Source organism: Ceratotherium simum, chromosome 33, assembly GCF_057802395.1.
Source record: "Ceratotherium simum simum isolate JZ-2026a chromosome 33, ASM5780239v1, whole genome shotgun sequence".
Classification (NCBI taxonomy): Eukaryota; Metazoa; Chordata; class Mammalia; order Perissodactyla; family Rhinocerotidae; genus Ceratotherium; species Ceratotherium simum.
In genome coordinates, this window is record NC_141932.1 from 16886381 (window position 1) to 16911676 (window position 25296).

The following is a 25296-nucleotide window of genomic DNA, read 5'->3' on the forward strand; positions in this document are numbered from 1 at the left end:
TCCGCCGACGCGGGGGGCGTGGCCTGGTGGAGGGGCGTGGCCGGGAGGAGGGAACGGTGGCGCGGAGGAGATTCTGGAGCGTCCGTGCGCGCGGGCCTGCGGTGTTCCCCCAGCGGAGAAGAGACGGGACTCCCAAGGCTCAAAAACTCATCTTTATTAGGAAGACTCTGAACAAACAACCCACCCCCACCGTCAGGCCTGGGGAAGGAGGGCCGCGGCTCTGTACCCTCCTCCCGTCTGTACACTTTTTAGAATCCGTCTGGAGAAGGTGCCCCTCGGTTGTCGGGCGAGGCGGCTTTCACAAGCTGGGGCATGGGCGCCACGCCCCTTCCCCCCCCCTCTCCGGACTCAGTTTTCTCATTTGTAAAATGGGCTCACGGGAAACCCGTGCTACGGAGCTTCTCGCCAGCGCTGAAGATGTCCAAGTGAGAAGGATGAGGAGGTCGGGAGACGGACTGGGGGCGGCCCAAGGGGATGCGGGTGCTGGACATCCCGGCTGGGTCCGCAAGGCCCCTTCCACCTCCCTCCCCACCCAGCGCCTCTCCTCTGCGCCCGCGGGGGCTACGTGGCCTCAGGCCCCGGGGACAGGAGGCCGCCCCCAAAGCTGGCCTCGCGGTACTGGTTGGGGAACATGTTGCTGCCCACGAGGCTGGCAGTGCCCCCGTCCCCGGAGCCCGGGGTCTGGTAGGAGTCCAGCATGAGCGGCTCGGGGCCGGGGGGCTCCCCAACCGCAGCCCCTGCACCCCCGTTGCCCGCAACAGCGCTGGCAAGTGGCGGCGCCGGGGGCAGCATGTCCAGCATGGTGAAGAGCGTGGGGGGGGTGGTTTCGTAGGCAAAGCTGTTGTCGTCCAGGAGGTCCGGCCCGCCGGGGGGCTCCAGGCCGGGGAGGGACACGGTCCCAGGGAAGAAGTCTGCGTCTGGCAGCAGTGCTGACGGTGGTAGGAACGGGCCTGCAGGAAGGAGGAGAGAGAGAAGGAAATATGGGGGACTTTAGGGCCAGCTTCTGGCCAGGTCCTAACTCCTAAGTCCTGCCCCATACTAAATGTGTTATCAGTGTGGTCTCCTTTATAATTTTTTATTTATTTATTTTTTTCCCCCAAAGCCCCAGTAGATAGTTGTATGTCATAGTTGCACATTCTTCTAGTTGCTGTATGTGGGACACCGTCTCAGCATGGCGGGAGAAAGCGGTGCGTCAGTGTGAACCCAGGATCCGAACCCGGGCCGCCAGCAGTGGAGCGCATGCACTTAACCGCTAGGCCATGGGGCCGGCCCCAGTGTGGTCTCCTTTAATCCCAAGAAGAACCTCTGAGTAACGACTATCACCATGCTCATTTAATAAGCAAATTGAGGCAAAATAATTCACAGTCACACACAGCCGGCGAGTTGTGGAACTAGGGTTGAAACCACACTCCTGCAGTGCTGGGGAATCTTCCTCAAGAATGAGGAAGCTCCCCAACCCCAAAAGTGAAATCTCCACACCATCGGAGACCCAAGTGAGAAGTCATGAGTCCACAAATGGGAATGTCAAATGATAAGTGTCATTAGAGGAGAGTGTCTCTTTTTGAGACAAGACAAATCTCATCAGCAAAAGCTGGTGACGTTTATCTCAGAAAGAGACATAGGGCTGCTGGGACTCTATTTCCCAGCCTCTCTTGCAGCTTGATGTGCTCTGAGACTAAGTTCTGCTGGCTGGAATGTGGGCATGATAGCTGGAGCTGCAGCAGCCATTTTGGACCATGAGATGGAAATTGTGAGTTGAAAATGGCAGGATCCTGGGAATCAGAAGATCATGCAACCACCAAACCATCCCCGGACCACCCTACCTCTGGACTGTGTTTATGTGAGAGGAGAAATAAAAATTCTGTCCTGTTGAAGCCCCTGTTCTTTTGTGTTTTGCTGTGAATGCAGTTAAATGTGATCATAACAAATGCAGGTGGCACTCCTGATTTCTGGCAAGTTCCTAACATCTCCTGGGCACTAACTCTGTGCAGCCACTGTGCTAAATAACTGTGTGACATGACCTCACTAACTTCTAGAAAAGACCCTGAGAGGTAGGGTTTCCATCTGACAGATGAATAAACTGAGGCCCAAAGAGATCACACGGTGGCTAAAATGTGGCCTCAGTCTGATTCCAGAGGTCATGCTCCTAACCATTATACTATGGTGCCCAGGCGGCTTTGCCCCAAGGGTGAGAGAGGGGGGCTTTAGACATTGGGAAATTGGGGTGATGGAGGAAGTTGACCAATAGCAGCTGGCTGATGAGGAGGGGCTTCCGGGACTGGGGATTGAAGGTCGGTGAAATGCGCTAGGATTGGTGGTTGCTAGGGGCGGAGCTGTTGGGCAGTGGTTACCCACTGGGGAGGCAGAAAGGACAGGGGGTACTTGAAACCTCCAGGGCAGGGTGGGACTCGCTGGAGTGGTCCAGGCTTGACAGACTCCGAGTGGTTGGTGGCTGGCTGGGAGCTGGGCACCCTGGGGTGGCTGGGGGCAGCATTCTTAGATCTAGTGGTCAGCGGGTGGGGAGTCTTCTGATGGCAACCAGGTAGGGCTGGAGTTCATGGGAACCGGAGGCTGGCATGTGAGTTGAGATGAAGGCAGGGGTAGAAAAGGCCAGAGGGTGGCTGGGATGGAGGCAGGCTCTGAATTTGAGGTTGGCTGGCTCTGACAACTGCCCCCACTTACCCACCATCCACTCCCTGCCCCCTGTGTCACATCCATCATCGCTAACCCATACAGATGCCCAGGTGCGACCCCCCACTCCACCGCGGACCAACTGTGTATCCTTAGACTAGACACTTCGCTTCTCTGGGCTTCACCAGTAAAAAGGGGGCGGAGGGATGACCGCCGGGACCCACCTGGGCCCTGGCTGGGCAGGAAGTGGTCCAGGAAGGCTGGCTTTTTCCTCCTCCGTTTGCTCTCGATGCCGTGGGGGTCTGAGGGAAGGCAGAGATAAGGACTCCGGACCCCGACAGCCCCTCCTCCCCAGCCCAGGGTGAGGCAGGGCCGGGGGTCAATCCTCCCCTCCCAGGGCCCTGGAGAGGGGTGTGGAAAGGGGCAGAGGGGACATACCAGAGCTGTTCAGTTCCCCAAGGACGTCAGGCATCCCCCGTTTCCGCTTCTTGTCTACACCGTAGCTGTCTGTTCAGGAGACACCAGGGACATACAAAGTAATCCATCAATAGTAATAATTAAGAACTATTTTTAGAGACCATTTAGGAAGTTGTTGAGCTGTTCTAGTTCTTGGCCAACCAATGCAAATAGATGTTCACACCATGATCAGAATGAAACCCAAATCCTCTCTAGCAACACTGGCCTCTTTTTGTTCCTAGAACATTCCAGGCACAATCCTGTCTCAGGGCCTTTGCGCTTGCTGTTCCAGCTGCTTCAAACATTCTTCCTCAACTCCCACCACTTCCCTAGAGAACTGCTTAGTCATCCTCCCATCCTCAGCCGTCCCCGCCTCCAGGAAGCCCTCCCTGATCCCTAAGCCTGGGTCAGATGCCCCCTCCAGGCAATCTGAGTCCCCTGAGCAATTCCATCCCAGTCCTGCCCACTCTTGCTGTCACTGTATGGGAATGGGTCTGTCCCTCCACAGGACTGTGAGACTCATGAGGGCAGGGCTGGGGCCATCTCGGTCACTGCTGTGTCCCCAGCACTACCAAACACAAGGCCAGGCATGAACAGGCGTGCTGAGGGGAGAGATGATTAAATACTCCCCAAACGCCATGAGATGGGTGCAATTATTATTTCCATTTTGCACAGGAGGACAATGAGGCTGGGAGAGGCCAAGGTCGCACAGCCAGGAAGCGGCAAAGCCAGGATTTGAACCCCAGTCTGTGCCGCTCCTAGCCTCTTCCCCTTTCCCCTCTGGGTAGCCCCAAGCAAGGCCAAAGTCCTGGTCTCAGGGGCGAGGGTGGCGGGTCACCCAGGGTTGCCGTGGTTACCATGGTCCCGAGGCAGGTACGTGAAGGGCAGAGGCTCGCTGCAGACCCCGTCGGTGAGCCGCTGCAGGAAGACATTGACTGTTACAGGCTCCACGATCTCCAGGTCCTCGTAGGGCGGCGTCTTGAACACGATGGCGATCTGGCGGTGCACGTCGGCCTGGGAGAAGTCAGCCCGGCCTTCCCAGGAGGCCCTGCTGAACACCACCGATATATCCTCTGGCGGGAAACGAAGGACAGACGTCCACTGAGCCAGGACACTGGCCCACTGGGCCCCCATCTCACTCAGCCTCCCCCCAAATCAATACTCCTAAGAATAAAACGAATCATAGCGGCAGCTCGCTTTCTGTTGAGCACATCCTGTGTGCCATTCAGTAAGTGTTTTATATATATTATCTCATTTAATCCTTTTAACAACCAGAAAGGCAGGTAGAATTAATATTCCCACGGTGTCAGGGGTCCCAAAGACCACTGTCAGAGTCAGCGGTTCACTAAGGGGACTCACAAGACTCAGCATATAGTCGCGCTCACTTCCACAAGTCCTCTCCCAGTGGCGTCACACAGGACATGCCAATTCCCCTGGGTGACAAACCGTGACAACTCATGTGAAATGCCGTCTAAGGAGGAAGCTCATTAGACACTCAGCGCCCAGGGTTTTTACTGGGGGCTAGTCACGTGGGCAGCCTCTACCTGGCACATATACAGATTCCAGATGCCCAGAAGGAAAGCAGATGTTCAGCACAAACCACTTGGCTTGTACAAGTAGTTTAGGCACGGGGAGCCACTCTTAGTGGTTAGGGAACGGTGGGGACCCTCCCAAAATCCAAGTGCCTGGAAGCCAGCCAAGGGTCGACCTTGTAAGCAGGGCTTTCAAAGGATGACAGTCTCAGATCTGCTATGTCAACTCTTTTGTACACACCCACTTTAAAGATGGGGTAACTGAGGCTTGGAGGGGTGAAGAGACTTACCCAAGGTCACAGGGCTGGTAGTGGAAGACTCAGGATTCAGTATGTTATTCTCCCTGCTATTTCTTTTTCTTGTCTTATTGCATTGTCTCTCATCACACTAACTCCATACACTGAGGCTTTCTATGTGTCAGACACACACAGATTGCCTCTAAGTCACACAACAACCCTAGGAACAGGGTACCTTTGGGAACTCCGTTACAGAGAGGAGGAAGCAAAGGCACAGAGAAGTGAAGTCACTTGTCCAAGGTCACACAGCGAGCAAGTGGTGGGAATCCAGGTGGGCTAGAGCTCTTCACCGCCAGCTCTACCAGGGCTTGGGGAAGTTACCTGATATCTCTGGGCTGAGTTTCCTCACCTTTACAGAGGGAACATCATGGTACTGACCTCACAGGTTGCTAGGAGGATTAAACGAGGCAACCCAAGTAAAGGGTTTGGAAGAAGGCTTAGTATATAACAGGTGCCGAGTCCGTGTTAAGAAGGATTGTTTCTATCAGCATTATGCAAAGTACTCGCTTCAGGCCTGGAACTCAGACCATCCTCAGCAAATGCTAACTCTTTGTAGGGTACTTCTTGGGTAGCTGGGATCCCATGTCACCCTGCCAGTGGCTCATTTCAGGGATGAAGAAACAGAGGTTCAGGGTGGTGAAGTCACCTGCCCGAGATTGGCCGGTGAATGAATGATGGTGCAGGACTCACGCCCACCTCTCATTATTCACCCACACCTAGAACAGTGTCCTGCCCTGGCCCCAACTCCCTGGTCCCTAACAATCTCCTTGGTATCCCTCAAGTCTCAGCTTAAATATCACCTCCACTGGGAAGCCTTCCCAGATGCCTGGACCATGTCTGGTCTTCCTGTTGTTCAGTCTCAGTACTTTGTCTTCTTCCTTCTTGGCATCACCCACATTCATAACTTCTATCTCTTTCTCTACTTCCCACTGAACTGAGCGCCCTGTGAGGGCAGGGCCTGGGCCTGTCTCTGTCACAGCTGTGTCCCAGCATGAGGAGCCACCCAATAACCACTTGTCCATTCATTCAACATTTCATAAGAACTTCCCACTCCTGGGTACATATGTACAAGAACTGAAGACAGCTGTCAAACAAAAACTCATATATGAATGTTCATAGCAGTACTATTCATAACAGCCAAAAGGCAGAAACAGCCCAAATGCCCATCAGCGGATGAAGGGATACACAAATTGTGGTACATCCATACAATGGACTATTACTCAGCCGTGAAAAGGAATGAAGTACTAACACATGCTACAACATGGATGTACCTCAAAAACATTACGCTGAGTGAAAGAAGCCAGCCACAAAAGGCCACATAGTGTATGACTCCATTTATAGGAAATGTCCAGAACAGGCAAATCCACAGAGACAGAAAACGGATTAGTGGTTGCCAGGGACCAGAGGAGGGGGGACTAGGGAGCGACTGCTTAATGGGTACAGGATTTCTTTTTGCAAGCGATGAAAATGTTCTGAAACTGGAGAATGGTGGTGCACAGCATTATGAATATACTAAATGCCACTGAATTATACACTTTAAAATGGTGGGAAAAAAAAAAGAGTAAACTTTGTAGCCAAAAGAGTATTAGTAAAAGAAAAGAATTTGAAAAACAAAAGTTTTTCCTGAGAACCTCATGCGTGCTTGGCCCTGGACTGGGTGGTTCTGGGGACACAGCTGCTCACCAAGACAGCCCCAGGTCCTGCTCTTATGACCAGTCAGGGAGACAGACGTTAACTATGTAATCACACAACCTGAGAAAAGATGGAGGGGATCCCTGAGGCTCTGACAGGTTCTCCCGCTCTTCTCTTCTCTCACTGCCCTCCTGCCCTATTGGCCTTGCTGTTCCTCCAACAACCAGACCTGCTGCTACCTCAGGGCCTTTGCACTTGCTGTTCCCTCTGCTGGAACACTCTTCCCCAGATGGCCACACAGATCCTTCACGGCTCCAATATCATCTCCTGAGAGGGGCATTCCCTGGCCCCTCTAAGTAAAATTGTGCCCCCCAACCCCCCCAGCCATTCCTCCCTATCCCCTTTCTCAGCATTATTTTTCTCCAAATATTACTTTTTCACCATCTTCTTGAATTGTTTTCCAACTCTCTCTCTCTATTTTTTATTGTTCTTCCCAGAAGAAACGATGAACAGCACAGATCGCCTGGATTCAAATCCTGTCTCTACCTGCCTCGCTGTGTGACCTTGAGCAAGTTACTTAATCTTGCTGTGCCTTGGTTTCCGCATCTGCAAAAGGGGTAAAATAATAATATCTACCTCTTAGAACTCTTAGGCGAATAGATGATCTAATAGATGGTGCATACACAGCACTTATGACAGAGCTTGGCATACAGCAGGAGCAAGGTCAACGTTAGCTCTTTATTACTGTTGGTGGTGATGTTATTTCTAATAGAGTAATGTGATAGAAAATGCAAAGGATACAGAAAAGATAGAGACGGTAAAAGGGAAGGCTCCCTCCTGCCCTCTCTCCAGATGGGAAATCCTGGGCGGAGGGTTTTTTTTTTTTGGTGAGGAAGATTGGCCCTGAGCTAACATCCGTGTCCATCTTCCTCTATTTTGTATGTGGGACGCTGCCACAGCATGGCTTGATGAGCGGTGCGTAGGTCCCCACCTGGGATCTGAACCTGCGAACCCCAGGCCGCTGAAGCAGAGCATGAACTTAATCGCTACGCCACCAGGCCAGCCCCGGAGGGTTTTTCTTTTTTTTAAACCCTATTTGAAGAAGGGACTTTTAAACAGACGTGAAAGAAGTAAAGGAGCTGCGTCTCCCGGCCTGTTTTCTTCATCCGTAGCCCTTGTCACAACTGTCATAAAGCCTTTATTTATGCCACCCCACGATTTTAATATCAGCGCCCCCTGGACAGTGAGCTCGCGAGGGCCAGGACCACCTGGCACCCGTGTGGTCGGCACATTCAGCCCCCCGTCTTCGTGCGTGAATGAGGGAGCGACTCAGGGAGGGAAGGAATGAATCAGCCGTCTCTGTTCGACCCCAAAACCAGATTTCTAGATCCTTCCACTCTGCAGCCTCAGTTGGTCAGCTCCTCCTCACCCTCCTGGGCTCCCCGGCTCCCCTGTGGGCAACCAGACCCCGCCCCGCCTGCCCACCTGCGGCCCCAGGCCCCTCACCTTTCTGCACCTTGTCACACAGCAGGTAGAGCTCCTCGCCACCCGTGCACGGCCCGCTCTCCTTGTTGATTCGGCAGATCCGCAGCTCTGATGTGTTCGTGGACTCTGGGAAGGAGCGAGAGGAAGGGGCATATAAGAAAATACGAGAATTCGGTCATCAAACCCTTTCCAGGTCCCCCGTGGGTGCCCGTCCTGGGACGTGGGGAGGGGGAAATGGAGATCCTCCTGGAACCCGTGGTCCGGGTGGGAAAAGAAGATGCTGAGGCTGGAGGGGTTAAGGGGCAATCGTGAGGCCCCCATGCTGAGGTCTGGTGAGTGTCCAGCCAAAAGGGGGACCCTCAGACCTCAGGGAGAGCCAGCAGGGTCAGGGGTCAGAGACGATTCTTAGACAAGGGTCAATGGCCTGAAATCTGTGGTGGATAGCTGTTGTTTTGCTCATCTGCCAGTCCCGGCTCTTCTTCTGTTAACAGCACCCCAATTTTCCTTCAAGGACCACCCCCCATCTCAGTCCTGGAGACTGGGTAGGGCTGAGCCCACTCCCAGCTCAGCAATGATCATGTGACCCAGACCTGGCCAATCAGAGCATCGCCTCCTTCTGGCCACAGCTGATTGGTCAGAGAAGAGCACATGACCAAAACCTGGCCAATGAGAGACAGCCCTGAGACTTTGAGCAAAAATACTATGTAAGACAAGCTCTCTTTGGGAGTGGGGGAGAGGTGCCAAGCTGGTAGCATAGAAGCCTAGAGCTGCACACATTTTACCCTGCACGGGAGGGCCCTGCCAAGAATGAATAAAGTAGAGGAAGCAGAGCTGAGAGGCAGAAAGAGACAGATCCCTAATGACATCACAGAGGATCTGGATGCAGCCAGACCTGAAGCACTGTGCTACCCCTGGATTTTTTTAGTTAATGGAACAAACATATTCTTCTTTTTTTCCTTATTTGAGTTGGGATTCTATCTCTTGCATCCATAAAAGCCCTGAATAAATTAATATCCCTCCCCATTTTGATGCTTGTGGCTGGCAGTCACTGTAGGCTGGCTAAAATCTAACAGCTGTTCCCAATCCCCTCTTCCATGCCTATACCCCTCTATAGAGGATGAAAAACCTAAATACTTGCTTTCCCAGACTCCCTTGCAACTAGGGGTGGCCATGGGACCAAGTTCTGGCCAATGAAACATAAACAGAGGTCTACTAGGGTGATTCTGAGGAATATATTATTTTCTCTATAAAAGAGAGAGACATTGTTACTCACGCTGCCTCTTCCCTAGGGCTGGCTAGTACAGTTGTACAGGTTGTTCATTCTATAACACTAGGAGGCCCCATTTCCATAGGCTACATAGTAAATGCTGATCCCTGGAATTGGGCAGTGTACAACATGCACACCATACAGAGTGACACTGCCCATCATGCCTTGAACACAGACATGATGTCTGGAGCTGTGGCAGCCATCTCATGACCCTGAGGGAAAAGCCAAGAGAATCACAGAGCTGCTGAAACAGTGCCCTGATTTTGCTGAGTTGAATCACCAAGAACAGACTTAATAACTGAGACAAACAAAAATAAAGAACTTGCTGTTTGCTCACACCATTGTATGTGGGGCTTCCTGGTACCTGCGGCCAAGGACAATCCTAATGGGCACAGCACCCTCGACTCACTCTTGTCATAGACGGGCTCTGAGAGCACAGGGTCCATCCGGCGCATCTGTCCCTGCTGGTCCCTATAAGAGGCCTGGAAGCAGATCCTCACGACGTTCATGTCCACTTCCTGATGGTTCTTCAGGGAGCCGGCTGTGCGAGAGATATGGAAGGCTGAGTGGGGGGAGGGGGTGGAGGCCCTGGTGGGGCATGGAGGGCAGCGAGGGAGGAGATGGTGGGGACTGGAGAAGGCGAGGGGACGGGGGTGTGCAGAGGGGGCGCAGGGTTTGGGAGGACGCGAGGATCAGGCCAGGCACTGGGACTCACCGTTGTAGGGGTCAATGCCCAGCTGAATCTTCCGCTCGATGGCGGCCTCGATCTCCTTCTTCCTCACACACTGGATGCCCAGGTTGTTAAAGCTGGATGGGGGGAGAGCGGGGAAGGGCGGTACTCAGGAGGGGGCCGGCGTAGCCCTAACTCACAGGGGGTTCCAGCACATGCAGCCCCCAGGCTCACAGTCTCAGGGGCTGAGGCGCCCCAGGCCCAGGGGTCCCAGCATTACGAGGGGTCCGGGGTTCAAGCCCCTCAGGGGGTCGAGGATTCTTGCGAGCACCTAGGAACACACCTGCTCTCACCACATGAAAACACTGGCTGACCTCATTCATCATAAGACAACTGCAAATTCACCACCAATGCAAGGCCAATTTTTTAAAACTCATCCAAACAGCAAAGATCCAAGTTTGATAATGACCTCTGCTGGTGAAGTTGTGAAGAATCGAGCGCCCTCGCACACTGCGGGGGGGCTGTAAATGGCTTCAGCAATTATACCTCGGAGGTATACTACGGCAGTAGTCATTCACGCCACAAATATTCCCTACTGTGTGCCAGGCACTGGGCTGGGTGCTGGGGGACACAGCAGGGAACAAAAGAGACAAAATCCCTGTTCTCACGGAGCCGACATTTTCACTACATTTATAAATCAGTAAAAGTATAAATGTAGAGACCTGGAGCCAGCAATTTAATTTCTAAGAGTTTACCCTAGAGAAGAAATGATGTATATGTAAAGCCATTCACTGCAGCACAGTTAGTAATGGAGCCACAAGAGAGTGGCACCATCGTAAGTGCCCATCAATAGGGGACTTGTTCAATGAATTGTGCACATCCACGCACTGGAATACTATACAGCCAATTAAAAGAATAAGGCAGCTCTCAGTGTACTGATAGAAAGATCTCTAAGACGTACTGGAACATAAAAACGAGGTGCAAATGTCTGCTACCATTTATAAGGGGAGAAAAAGATATATGCACAGCATATTTTTAATTGCCTCCAAGAAGGGGCACTGGCAGCTGGAAGACCAAAGATGGAAGGAAATTTACTTTTCACTGTACCTCCTTTCTGAGCCTTTTAATTTTTTATTTATTGAAAACATACAAATTATGAAGCTAGAGAAAGAATGGGCCTTGCAGTTAAGGCAGATCTGGAGTGAATCCAAGCTCAGCCATTGGCTGTCTGTGCTCCTTCACCTCTCTGAACCTCAGTTTCCTCCTCTGCAAAATGGGGATACATATAATGTGTGTGAACGTGAGTGTGGCAGGATTCCAGGCTGAGGGAAGACCCTCCAGCGCCCCGGAGCCTCGGTTTCCCCATCTAGGAAATGCAGTGGGGAGAGTCTGGCTAAGCTGCCTCTTGTCTTAAGGTTTCCCTGGGTGACCCTCAGCCCCTCGCAAACTCCGTGACCAAGGGCAAGGGGTCAGAGGTCAGGGGTCAGGGGTTGGGTACCTGTGCCGGGGGCTGACGTGAGGCCGGAGCCGCACCCTGCAGACGCCGTCGGTGCAGTCCTTCCCCACGAGGCTGTGGGGGTGGACTCGGTGAGGCCAGTCCTTCCACACCAGGCACGCGGTCACCTCCACCTCCCGCAGCCCTCCACAGTCTCGGAGCTGCAGGAAGACAGGGGCTCTGTGGGGGTCCCATTGCAGACACATGCGCCCATCCAGACTCCCCGGGGCCTCCCTTCCAAACTCCTCTCCCCCCAGGAGGATAGAAGGCTGTTTGCTAAGACCCTTCTGGTGGCCTGGGGGCCTCATGACACGACGGCTGCCCCACAGATGTGCTTTCTTTGGCCACTCGACTTTTCAAAATTGGATGTAGGTCGGGTCTCCAAGTATGTCCCCCGGATGACATACTGATGACAAGGGGAGAAAGGCACCTTCCCAGTGGAGAGACCTGGGCAACACCACCTTAACCAGCTGGCCAAATTCAGCATCACTAATCCTGGGCCAGAATGACTCGGGCGCCCCCTATGGGCCGCGCTGGGAAGGACACAACGTCACTTCCCTGATGGCCCCTCCGCAGAGCACCACCTGAATCTCCTCGCCAGGAAGCACCAGACAGGCCCACACTGCGGGTCACCGGGTCAAAATATCAGTGTCGTGAAAGACAGTAAAAAGATGTGTGTCATATTTTCGGTGAAAAGAGAACAAATAACGTATTTTGACCCGGCTGGTTGTTACACAGTGTCTACATATGTAAAAATGCATATAGCTGTCCACTTAAGATTTGATGAAATATACTCAATTTAAAAAAAAAAGGAGAGGGACTAGAGAGTCAGGACAATGAAATGCAACATCTGATCCCTGATTGGATCCTTGATTGAGGAGGAGGAAGCAATGATAAAACCCATTTTTGGGACAACTGGGAAATTTAAGTATGGACAGTACATTAGATGATATTGTTAATTTTCCTAGGAGCTAATTCTTAGGACATACGGGCTGACGTATCTAAAGGTGAAGTCACACGATATTTACAACTCATTTGCAACAAACAACGTGTGTATTTGTGTGTGTGTGTGTGTGTACGTGTGTGCATATGGAGAGAAAGTGACAGATACAGCAAATGTGGTAAACACAGGTGAAGGGTATATAGTAACTTTTTCCCATAATTTTAAAATATGCTGAATTTTCAAGGACTACAATCCCCATACTAATTGAGAGAAGACTAGATTTTGTTTAGAACTGGAATTGTTTGCCACTTTGGAAAATCCCGTCACCAAGAGCAACCCTGGGTGTGTGGCATTTAAGCCACCGAGTCCACCCGCTGGGTCAGGCTGCATTTGCAGCCGCTGCATTAATGAGGTCAAAACTAATTGTTACTGGGCTGGCCCGGCGGCACAGCGGTTAACTGCGCATGCGCTGCTGTGGCGGCCTGGGGTTCGCCGGTTCGGATCCCGGGCGCGCACTGTCGCACCGCTTGTCAAGACATGCTGTGGTGGCGTCCCATATCAAGTAGAGGAAGGTGGGCACGGATGTTAGCTCAGGGCCAGTCTTCCTCAGCAAAAAGAGGAGGATTGGCATCGGATGTTAGCTCAGGGCTGATCTTCCTCACCAAAAAAAAAAAAAAAAAAAACCTGCTACTTTCCTTATGTTTCCCTGGCGCTGTGCCCGAGCATTTACATTCTGAAATACATGTGCTTCTCCATGCTTATTTCTCCTTCATACTCAATTTAGGGCATTATGGATTTGGGGATGATTATGAGTAGAGGGAGGTAATATTGTCTATAAATTTCATTGAGTCAGATAGGGTTTAAATCATTCATTTAACCAGCTCCCCGTTGTAATATTAGGGGATTCTGAAAAGCTCAGAGTCAACAGTCTCAGGATTCATGAAGGCTGCAGGGCTGAAAGCTTTTCATCTTCCAGACGTCACACAAGACCGTGGATAAGACATTAAGCCTTGGAGAAAGTCAGACCTGGTACTAAAACCAGGCTCTGCCACTGGCTGCCTGCGTGATAAACCTCTCTGGTCTCACTGTCCTTATCTGTAAAATGGGTATTATTAAGTACTTGGCACACAGGAGCACTTAGTAAACGGTGGGAATTCCTAGAGAGAACTTGCTGTGTGCCCCTGAGCAAGTGACTTACCCTCTCTGGGCCTCAGTTTCCTCCTCTGAAAGATGAGGATTAAAAATCCTGAATCCAGATTCAGAGACAGGTCATCCCCTATGGTTGGACTTGTACTTTTCTAACTCTCTGAAATCAAAACCAACACTAAGCCAAAATAATTGCCCAGAAAGACTTAGAAATAAAAAGTTGGGGACAATACAGCCTCGAAGAACCATCTCGCAGATAACTCACTAATGACAAAGGGAAAGCTGGACTTTTACAGGAGAGACCAGGCTGTCACTACCTGTTATGGGCTGAATTGCAGCCCCCTAAAATTCATATGTTAAATCCCTAATGCCCAGTCACTCAGAATGTGACTGTACGTGGAGATAGACCTTTTCAAGACGTGACTGAGTTCATGAGGCCATTAGGGTGGGCTCTAATCCAACCTGCATCATGTCCTCATTTGGACCCACAGAGACACCAGACAAGAGCGGACACCGAGGAAAGACCATGTGAGGGCACAGAGAGAAAGTGGCCATCTGCAAGCCACGGAGAGGGGCCACAGAGGAAACCAGCCCGGCGACACCTTGATCTTGGCTTTCCAGCCTCCAGAACTGTGAGAAAGGAGATGTCTGTCTGAGCCACCCCATCTGTGGTATTTTGTTAGGGCAGCCCGAGCAGATGAACACACCACCTTAACCATGGGATCCGACTCAGCGTCACTGATATTGGACAAACTGCCACCCTATGTCCCTTGACGTGAGACATTGAGGAGGCCACAGCATCACCGCTGGGGTATTCCCAACAAGACGCATAACCTGATCTAATCTGGAAACCGCCAGCGAAGCCAGAATGCAAGACATTCTACAGAACACCTGTCCTGGGGCCCGCCCCGTGGCTTAGCGGTTAAGCTCGCACGCTCCGCTACTGGCAGCCCGGGTTCGGATCCCGGGCGCGCACCGACGCACCGCGTCTCCGGCTATGCTGAGGCCACGTCCCACGTACAGCAACTGGAAGGATGTGCAGCTATGACACACAACTATCTACTGGGGCTTTGGGGGAAAAAATAAATAAATAAATAAAATTAAAAAAAAAAAAAAAAGAACACCTGTCCTGTCCTCCGCAAATGTCCACGTCCCCAGACACAAAGACAGTGAGGAACTGACCCAGGTCAAAAGACATGAGAGAGACCTGTCGCAGTCCAGTCGGGCTGCTATGATGAAGACCATGAACTGGGTAGCGTGTGAACAGCAGAAACGTGTTTCTCACAGCTCCGGAGGCTGGGAGTCCGAGATCGGGGGCCAGCATAGCCGGGCTCTGATGAGGGCCCTCTTCCGGCTGCAGACTGCTGAGCTCCCATTGCGTCCTCACGTGGTGGACGGGGCAAGGAGGCTCTCCGAGTCTCTTCTATAAAAGTACTAATGCCATTCATGAGGTCTCTGCCCTGCTGACCTGAGCACCTTCTGAAGGCCCCACCTCCTAATACCATCACCTTTGTTGTTACTGCTGTTGATTCCGACTCCTAGCCACCTGTGGACAGCAGAACAGAACCCTGCCCGGTCTTTCCGTGCCATCCTCTCCCCTTCCTGCGCTATATCAGACAGTGCTCCACTGCCATTCATAGGGTGTTCATGGCCAATTTTTTTGGAAATGGGTGGCCAGGTCCTTCTTCCTAGCCTGTCTGAGTCTGGAAGCTCTGCTGAAACCTGTCCACCTTGGGGGTCCCTGCTGGTATTTGAAATATCAGTGACATAGCTTTCAACATCACAGCAACACGCAGCCACCACAGAATGACCACCGACAGACAGACAGGCGGTGTGGTTCCCTGACCGGGAAATAAATCCTAGCTGCGGCCGTGAGAGCACTGAATCTTAACCACGAGACCACCAGGGCTGGCTACCCTCACCTCGGGGGTTAGGATTTCAACATATGAATTTGCGGGGGACACAGACATTCAGGCCATGGCAAAACCTGACAACTAAGTGTAGCACGTGATCCTGGACTAGATACAAATAAGCAGACAACAAAAACAACAGCTGAAAAGGATATTTTGGGGATGACTGGGATAATTCGAAAATAGACTGAATACTAGATAATATCCTTGTATGAATATGAAGTTTCCAGAGAGTGATAACAGCGTTGTGATTAGACAGGTCCTACATTGTAGGAAAGGCCCTTGTTCTAGAGAAAGACACGACGAAACATCATGTCCCCAACTTACTTTCAAATCCCCCTCCATAAATGACTACATAGAGAGAGAGAGAAATAAAGCAAATGTGGCAGAAGGCGTACGGGTGTTCATTGGGCTATTCTTGTCTATTTTATACAGGTCTAGAATTTTTCAAAAGAAAAAGTTGAGACAAAGTTGAAAAAAATCTCCTATCAAATTGGAAAAACAGGCAAAAAGCTTAAAAATAAATAAGGGGCTATGAAATTGCCCCTCCACGCACCACACTTGCCCCATTCCTGAAAATCCAGTGACAGAATGTACATTTCAAAGTCAACCATTCTTTTAACCAGAATGTCCCGCTGACCGCATGCTACTGTTGGTCACGATGCCTGGAGACAAATCAAATAACAGCACCAACTACAACCATCCAGCTGAGGAAAGCAGGAGGGCATACCGTCTCCCTGGTTTCCTCACTGCGTCCTGTGCTGGCTGGAGCTTCAGCCCCATTTTACAGATGAGGAAACTGAGGCCAACAGAAGCACTGGACTTGCCCCAATTCACACGGCTGGTAAGTGGCAGAGCCAGGTCTCAAACTCCAGGCTTTCTGACATTAAAATCCAAACTTGGGAGGAGGACGAGGTTGTTCTGCTCATCACCCAAATAAAGCCACGAGAACAAATCCCATCGAGGGAGAGGGTGAGGGAAGCAGGAGACCTCACTCAAGGGAGCTCAGACCTGGGGCGGGGGTCAGGGAAGGTGTCCCTGAGGTGGGCTGAAGAGGAGGTGACCAGGCTGCAGGAGGAAGGCACTCCAGGCAGGAGGAACAGCATAGGCAAAGGCCCAGTGGCTAGAGGGGGCGAGTGAGGAGGGGCTGGGTGGGAACAGCAGGAGCCAGACAATGAGAGGTCTTGGAGGCCCAGGGAGGAGCTTGGGCGTCCTCCTGAGGGCACTGGGGAGCAAGGGAGGGTTCTGAGCAGGGGAGAGAGCAGACGTGTCATTTAACGGGACCTCTCGGGCTGCCTTGTGGAGGAAATCTGGAGGGGACTAGAAGCTGGTCACCAGGGAGGAGGCTGGAGGCCGGGGAGCAGCTGGGGCCGGCACCTGGGGCTAGTGGAATGGTTAATACACAATTCAGGTTCAATAAACATTTGGACAAAGATCCAAAAGCACATGAAGGCTCCGTATTGGGGAGGCGCAAGGCACCAGGCCTCTCCAACACCACTGGGAGAAACAGTCTGGGTACGACCCTCATGGAGGGCAATTTGGCAATATCCATCAAATTACCTTTGACTGGCAATTCCACTTCTGGAAGGTACTTGAGTGACACATATGAAGGAAATAATAGATGAACTGAGTGATTCTCTACAGCCCTGCTTATAATAGTAGGAGACTGGAAACAACCTACATGCCCGAGAATAGGAGACTTGCATCATAAATGATCCCACATCCACACAACGGGATATGATGGGGGAGAGAATAAGGCAGCTTCAGGCATGCTGATGTGAGCTGAGCTCCAAGACCTACTCTTAAGTTAAAAAAAGCATGGCGCAGAACAGCATATAGAACACTCCCCTGTACGTACAAAAAGGGGGATAGTATAAATGGATGTATATGTTTGCCTGTATAATCATAAAATACTCCTGGAAGGATACATACAATATTGACAACAACAGGGGAACCTCTGGGGGAACCTGGGGGTAGGGGTGGGGGACTTTCGTTCATTTTAATTAAATTTAAATTCTGTTAATTGAATACGAATGTTTATATTTTTGAACGTTTTGAACCACATCACCTGATTGAAAATTTTAAAACAAAATAAAGATGTATATAGTTAAAAATCTTGGGCCAGCCCTGGTGGCCTGGTGGTTAAGTTCGGCATGCGCCGCTTCGGCAGCCCGGGTTTGCTTCCCAGGTGTGGACCCACACCACTGGTCTGTTAGTTGCCATGCTGTGGCAGCAGCTCACATACAAAAACAAGAGGAAGATTGGCAGCAGATGTTAGCTCAGGGCGAATCTTCCTTAGCAAAAAAAAAAAAAAAAAAAAGAAAAGAAAAGAAAAGAAAAACTTACTCTATCCATTTAGCAATCCCCCCCTAAAGTAATCACCTTTATTTATTTCTGTTTTTCCTTCCAGAGTTTCCTTTTTTTTTTGTCAAGAAGACAGCATTTAAAAAATTTTCTTAAAGTATAATTGACATGCAATATCCTATTAGTTTCAGGCATACATCACAATGACTCAATATTTACATACTCTTCCAGAGTTTCTATACGCACATACTAGCAAATACAAATATAAATCTTGAGGCCAGCCCGGCGGCCTGGTGGTTAGGTAGGCGTGCTCCGCTTCGTCGGCCCAGGGTTCGCAGATTCGGATCGCGGCGCGCACCAGCGCACCACTTGTCAGGCCATGCTGTGGGGGTGTCTCATATAAAGTGGAGGAAGATGGGCACGGATGCTAGCCCAGGGCCACTCTTCCTCAGCAAAAAGAGGAGGATTGGCATTGGATGCTAGCTCAGAGCTGATCTTCCTCACACACACACACAAAATATATATATAAATCTTATCTTTCCCTCTTTTTAACACAAAAAGTAGTATATGCAGGGTCTGTGCCTCCATTTTTTTTTTTTTTTTGCTTCTTAATATGTGTTGGAGCTACTTCCACATCAGTACCTAGAGGATATCTTCATTTAAAAATGTTTCTGTATTAACTGTATGTATCTATATTTATCTGCACACATAGACTTGTTACGGCTGCAGAGGATTCCATGTGTAGGTGTTCATCAATTATTTCCCCCCCCCGTCCCTTACTGATTGACACTGACGTTCCGAATTCTTCACCATACAAACGAGGCTGCCGGGGATAACCTTTTTTGTGTGTGTGTGAGGAAGATTAGCTCTGACCTAACATCTGCTGTCAATCCTTCTCTTTTTGCTGAAGAAGATTGGCCCTGGGCTAACTTCCGTGCCCACCTTCCTCTACTTGATATGGGACGCTGCCACAGCGTGGCTTGACAAGCGGTGCGTTAGTGCGAGTGGGGATCCGAACCTGCGAACCCTCGGGCCGCCGAAGCAAGCGCGCGCGCTTAACCACTACGCCACCAGGCCGGCCCCTGCAGTGGATAACCTTGGACATCCCTCTGTTTGCCCAGATGCAGGCACAGCTATGTGATCAATTTCTAGAAGTGGAATGGCCCGGCCTACGAGTAAGGACGACAATAATAATAACACTAATAATGATTGAGCACTTACCTCCTTGGAGGTCCTTGCCATGTATAGTTAACTCCTTCACTCCTCCCAGCAACCCCAGGCGGCAGGTTATTATGACTACCCCATTTTGTCCAGGAGGAAACTGAGACCCAGAGGGACTGAGTGACCCGCCCAAGGCTGCACAGCTGGTAAATGGCAGAAGCGGGATTTGAACCCAGGCGCTCTCATTCTTAAGGCCTCGCTCGTGAACCAGGAGGCTACCCTGCCTTTACCAGCGATGGTAATTTTGATCAGCACTGCCAAATTGCCAGGAAGAAGGCCTTTCTTTGAACGCCCTTTTCAATTTGCGGCCAGGCGAGAGCATTACCGGTTCCAACAACAGCAACGGCAATAATAATACCCCCCCCATCAAATACACGCACATGAACCCGGGGGCGAGGGCAGCGCCGCGAGCCCCCCGGCCCCAGCCCCGGGCCCCACCTCGATGGCGGGCAGCGTCTTGCTGGCCTCCGTGCTGCTCTCGCCGAGGATGCTGCCGGCCGAGCGGCCCTCGCACTCGTAGCGGAAGCGCATGCCGCGCTGCTTCGGCTGCTCGGTGATGACCAGGTGCGGCCGCGGCCCGGGGCCCGGCGCGGGGGGCACGAGGCGGCCCAGCGGGCAGCCCCAGGGCGGCGGCGTGGCCGGGGGCGCGGGCGCGGCGGGGCCCAGGGTGACGGTGCTCAGGGAGGCCGCCCCGCGGGACACCAGGCGCGGCAGCCCCTCGCCCAGGCCCGGCGGCGCCCCCTCCAGGCCGAAGCCGTTCTCCTTGATGTACTCGTCGATGATCTCTGCGGGAGAAGCAGAAAGTGGGCGCGACGCTGACTCCAAAAGAAAAGCCTTGGGGACCCCCGAGCCCTGGCCCGCCGCGCCTTTTCCAATCCATCCATTTCTTCAAGACATATTTTTTGTGCGCCCAGGGCAGGGGCCTCAGCTCCCAACATAAAAAAGCCCCTGCTCTCCTTCTCGCAAACAGCCCCCCAGCATCCCGCTATTCGTGAAGCCAGAAACCTGGGGCGGCCTGGTCTCCTTCTCCTGCACCCGCTCATCCACTCCCCTGCGTCATAGCTCCCGAATCCACGCCTCCAACACCTCCCATGTGGATAAAGGCCATAGCAGGTGCGGCTGCTTCCATCTTGCCCCGATTAATAATAACAAGACCAATAGCTTGTTATTCATCTCAGAAGGCAGCACCACCAGCCACCTTCCACAAAGTGCTCGAGCTGGCAGGGTGCACGTCTCTGTCAGATGCTCAGGATCCCATATCTGCTGTGTCTGATCCATGAACTTCTGCCTCTACCTCGAATATATATGTACGTTCCCACCGCTTCTCCCCACCCTGGTCCCCCTCCATCGCCTTCCATCTGAACCACTGCTCCTGTTCCCAACCTCACCTCTTCCAGTCTGTTCCCCCCATGCAGCCAGAGGGATCTTACGTCAGACCCTGTCCCCGGACTGCTCAGAAGCCTCCGGTGGCTCCCATCTCCCTTAGAGTCCAAGTCAACGCCCTCCCCAAACTCCATTCATCTCAGAAAAACAAAACCCAAACAAAACCCCACACCTCTGGCCAGGGAGCCTTGCATGGACTGGCCCCCGCTGTCCCAGCCTGCCCCTCGCCGGGCCTCTCTCTCCCGCTCCAGCCTCCTTTCTGTTGCTTTTGCACCCACCCAGCCCGGCCCTCTTCAGGGTGCTGTACCTGCTCCCCCATCTGCCTGTTGCACACTTCCCCCCATTCAACCCATGCTGGCTCCTTCTCAGCCTTCCCGTCTCGACTCAAATGTCGCCTCTTCAGAAAGGCCCAATCTAACGTGTCTTCCCCAGGCCATCTCTCCCTCTTCCTGTTTATTTCCTTAACAGCCCTTAGCCCAAACTAACACGATCTGTTCATTTACTCCTTTTCCTACTGTCTCCACCACTGGCGTATCAGCCCTCGGTTCATGACTGAATCCCCAGTGCCTAGAAGAGTGCCGGGCACGGGACAGGTGTGCAGTGCAGTCCACTGAAGGAACGAACAACAGCCATAGTAACAGTGACACTAAAGGCAGCTGACATATGCCATCTTTGCTAAGTGTCCAGCACTGCTAAGCACCCTGGGAACGTGACTTTGTTAAAATCCCCCAACAGTCCCGAAGTCAAGCTGTGACGGCTCCTCCCCAACAAGGAAGGCCAAGACTCCCCTCTGTGAGCCCCTGGACTCCTCAGCCTCCCCCCCAACCTGCCCTGTGATACTCACCCAATTCATCTGTGGAAGGAAGAGAAAGAGACAGGTGAGATCCAGAAAGTGGTCAAGATTTTCATCTTCTAAGACAGATTCCCCAACCGCATCCCCCGCTGGAACTCTCTCCGCTTCCCCCTTCCTCCAACCCGGGAAACCCGGGGCTCTGACTCGCTGGGGTGCCAACCCCCAACCCCATCTCCCCCTCCTGGGCTGCCCTCCTCTCAGCTCCCAATGTGGGGGCCCCAGGGTCAGGGCACCCCAAAATGCCTCCCCAAAACATTTAGGCCAGAGATTAGGAAGCATTGGTGAGAATCCCAGGAAAAGTCAAGGGTCTTATCACCAGGAAAAAAATGGACGCCCAAGATTCTAGGCAAAATGCGGGCATGTTCCCTTCCCTAAAGCCCACCCTAGACCCCCGGGAGGCCATTGGCTGGTGTCTGAAGATCCATGGAGGCAGATCCTCCACCTCCAGGCAGCCACCCAGTCTGCATCCCGGCCTGGTCCCCAGCAGTGCCTACCTGCCCTCCCGGACTTGCCCCCAGTTCCTGAGGGGGGAGTGCCAGCGGTGCTGGGGAAGCCCCTCATTACCTCCTCAGGGAAGTTCAGCCCTGAAAGGGGCCATGGAGAAATCGAAACCAACCTCCTGTCACTCGGTGGACAGGACAAGGGGAAGCCCAGAGGGAGCACGCAGGCCTTGAGGTCACACAGCAAGGGAGGGCAGGCCGGGGCCAGATGCCCCGCCAGGGTGGCCTGTGCTGGCTGCTGGCTATGGGCTTATTGACGCCGACCTGTCCTGCTGCCAGACCTGTCCTCCTCCTCCACTCTCGGGGAGTGGCTCCTGGCAGCCAGACCTTTGGTCCTGGGAAGGCAGTTCTCCTACACCGCTTATCTCACGCGATCTGTGAAGTCAGCAGGGTGGGGAAGACACCCTCACTTGGTGGATGGGGACATTGAGGCTGGGAGAGATGAAGGGACACCCTGCAGATACTGGCAGGGCCTACCTCAAGTCACTGCAACTTGGAAAAACCGTCTTAGGCCTCTGTGGTGGAGGCCCCGGGGACCCGAAGATGAATTAGACTTGTCTAGGCCCTCAAGGAACTCCCAGGCTGCAGGGGGAAACTGAGGCCCAGGCAGCAGTGGCTGGAGCTTTGGACTGCCTCAGTTCAAACCCTGGCTCGGCTACTTGCCAGCTCTGTGGCCTTAGGCCCATTACTTAAGCTCTTTGAGCCTTGGTTTCTTCGTCTATAAAATGGACACAGTAATAACGCCTCCCTCGTTGGGCTATTGTGGAAATTAAATGAGCTGATAATGGGAAGCACTTAGAAACCGCCACAATAGCAGGCGCTACATAAATGCTACAGTGTTAGGAGACATTTTGTTGACTTGGGTAAACCGCTTCCCCTCTCTAGGCCTCAGTTTGTCTGTCTATAAAATGAGGAGGCTGGAATGAGGAGGTTCAGAGCGTGAGGTGTGGAGTCACAAGGATGGCGGCTTGAATCCCAGCTGTCACTCACTGGCCCATCAAAACGAGGGGAAGTTTCCCTCCCACTCTATCCCATCCCCACCCTGCTATTAGATATCATTGACCCTCAGACTTCTTCATGGCCTTTATCACATTTTATAATCAATCCCACATTTCATTTATTGTTTATGTGTCTGCCTCCACATCCAGGTAGGGAACCCCAGGAAGGCAGAACCACGGCTGTCTCAGTCACTGCTGAGTCCCCAGCACTGCCCAGCACAGGGCCAGGTACACAACAGGCGCTCAATAAATATTTATTGAATGGATGACGTCAGAAATTAGTCTCAATTGAAACCAAAGATCTAAGTCTCAGGCCAGAAAAGTCTCAGCCTTGTTCCTGCCCAGAACCAGCGCCCAGGCAGTACCTGTCCCCAGTGCCATCTCCCACCTTTCACCATCGCCCAGACCTGTCAGAGAACCCGCAGAGCCTCTGCCACAGCCAAGCCAGCACTTCTGGGGCCCACCCCCTAAGATTCTCCCCCGAGAGAGAGGCTCAGACCCAGCCCACTGGGGCCCCTGAGTTTTCATGGTGATGGGACACAATCCTGCCCTCCATAATCCCAGCGGATTTATAAGAGAGAGGATCTTGTCATTTGGCCATGATTCTGCATTTCCCTGGGCAGCACTGAATTTGGGGTGGCACAGGCTGAGGGACCTTAGAGACTAGTGGTTCTCAGCATCTCTTGGGAACTTGCTAGAAATACAAACTCTCAGGGCCCATCCTAGACCTACTGAATCAGAAGCTCCAGAGGTGGGGCCCAACAATCTGTTTTAACAATCTCTCCAGGGGACTCTGATGCACACGAAGGTTTAAGAACCACTGTTATAGCCTGTCTAATAATAATAATTATTATTGTTATTATATCACTAATAGTTAAAATTTATTGAGCCTTTACTGTGTGCCTGACACTGCTTTGAAAGTTTACCTGTATCCTCTCAATCCCCCTAAAAAGGAAGCACTGATATTATGCCCATCTTATAGATGAAGAAAACTGAGGCCCAGAGAGGGGAAGTGACTTGCAGACATTCACACAGGGAGGGGGTGGTGGCATCAGCCTGTAATTATTACCTTCTGTGCTAATATGGTGATTCTTTAAAGAGAACTCCTCTTAGAGCATGAACAGGTGGTTAGTTTACCTGTCCAGCCCCTAATCACCGCCTGGGGCCCCCATCTCAACGGGCAGGGAGGGACACAGGCCGTCAGAGGAAAGCTGAGGTGGACCTAGAGAAACCTCCAAACAGAGGCGTGCCCAACGCCGCCTGTACAGGATTCCCCCGTCCCCCCTCCTAAGCGTGCAGGTGGGCAGGGACCGTGGAGGTCTGCTCACCCGTGGTCCTGGAAACGGCGAGCGAGAGCGAGGAGAGGTCAGCGGGCCCTGCAAGGAGGGAGGCACGTCTCATGAGCTGATGGAGATGCAGCGGGAGGACCAGAGAATCCCCCAAGCCCCATCCCGTTCCCCTCCTGGCTCCGCCCCTTTGAATCAGGCCCCTCCCCCTTATCGCCCACTGAGTCTGGCCTTGCTCCCTTCCCTAACCCATGGACGCGTCCCCTAGTTTGTCATTCACCCCACCTTTCATCACACTCAGGCCTCGCTCCTTCTCCCCCTTAAGATCGGGCCTGGAGGAGCCCTTGTCAACCTGTTAGGAAAGCCCCCACCTCCTTCCTTATCTCAGGGTCAGACCCTACCCCTTCACTTTTTCAGTGTCAAGCCCGTCCCCTTCTCCCTCTCAGACCCTGCCACTTCTCTTCTGAGACCAGCTACCCCGCTTCTTCTCTGAGTCAGGCCCCGCCCTTCTTTTTTCGGAACAGGCCCTCTCCTGTCTCTGCGCCAGAGCCAGGCCCCGCCCCTCCTCCCTCTCGGAGTCTGGCCCCGCCCCCTCTCGCCCTCAGGCCCCGCCCCTTACTCTGAGCCCGACCCCGCTTCCTTCTCTGAGTCAGGCCCCGCCCTCCTCTCGCTCTCAGGGTCAGGCCCCGCCCCTCCTTGGAACCAGGCCCCTCCCTTTTCGCCCTCTCGGAGTCTGGCCACGCCCCCACCCCACAGCCGCGGCTCGCGCTCCGCCTCCTCCTCGTCAGGCCCCGCCCCTCCCCTCTCGGAGTCGGACCCCGCCCCCCTCTTTGCCTCAGGGTCAGGCCCCGCCCCCTTCTCACTCTACAGTGGGACGCCTCTCTCTTACCTTGGGCCGGACCCCGTCCCCGTCCTCTGCCTCCTTCCTTCCCTCTAATACAGTGTCCCCGGAGCCCTCACACTCTCCCGGCAAAACCCCTGGAGTCCTGTAGGAACCATCAGACTCCTCCGGGACCCGCAGACGCCCGCATCTCCAGTCCCGCCCCAGAGTCCTCCTGAACCCGGGCCCCGCTTACCCAAGGCCCCCAGCTCCGCTGGGGGTCTGGCGACGCGGCGACTCGGCATGGCCCGACCGGTGGGGTCGGACGGCCCGGAGGCCGGCCCACACCAAAACACACGCGCGGGCGGGCCGGGCGGCCGGGCGGCACGGTCCGGCGGACGATCGCGGGTCGGGCGAGCGGCTCAGGGGCTGGGGCCGCAGGCCGGGCAGGACGCGCGGCGCCCGGGG

The 25296-nt window shown here is 53.0% G+C and overlaps 1 protein-coding gene across 1 annotated transcript; it reads right to left on the reverse strand.

The window, feature by feature from the left end:
* Window positions 1-116: 116 nt before the first annotated feature.
* Window positions 117-25296, reverse strand: RELB (RELB proto-oncogene, NF-kB subunit). The gene is made up of 11 exons (XM_087421578.1): window positions 25085-25296; window positions 24051-24098; window positions 19427-19773; window positions 11468-11625; window positions 10015-10106; window positions 9709-9840; window positions 8054-8158; window positions 3945-4160; window positions 3070-3138; window positions 2856-2933; window positions 117-950 (listed from the first exon to the last, which is right to left on the reverse strand). The coding sequence occupies exons 1-11, from the start codon at window positions 25131-25133 to the stop codon at window positions 562-564; spliced, it is 1683 nt and encodes a 560-aa protein (XP_087277704.1). The 5' UTR covers window positions 25134-25296; the 3' UTR covers window positions 117-561.

What these genes read in the sequence shown, in the direction of transcription:
- RELB (XM_087421578.1), bottom strand. Translation starts at nt 25,133, where the DNA reads ATGCCGAGTCGCCGCGTCGCCAGACCCCCAGCGGAGCTGGGGGCCTTG. An exon ending in TGGGGAACTGAACAGCTCTG is followed by an intron (nt 2,934 to 3,069) that starts GTATGTCCCCTC and finishes GCCTTCCCTCAG; the next exon opens with ACCCCCACGGCATCGAGAGC. An exon ending in CCTGCCCAGCCAGGGCCCAG is followed by an intron (nt 951 to 2,855) that starts GTGGGTCCCGGC and finishes TCCTTCCTGCAG; the next exon opens with GCCCGTTCCTACCACCGTCA.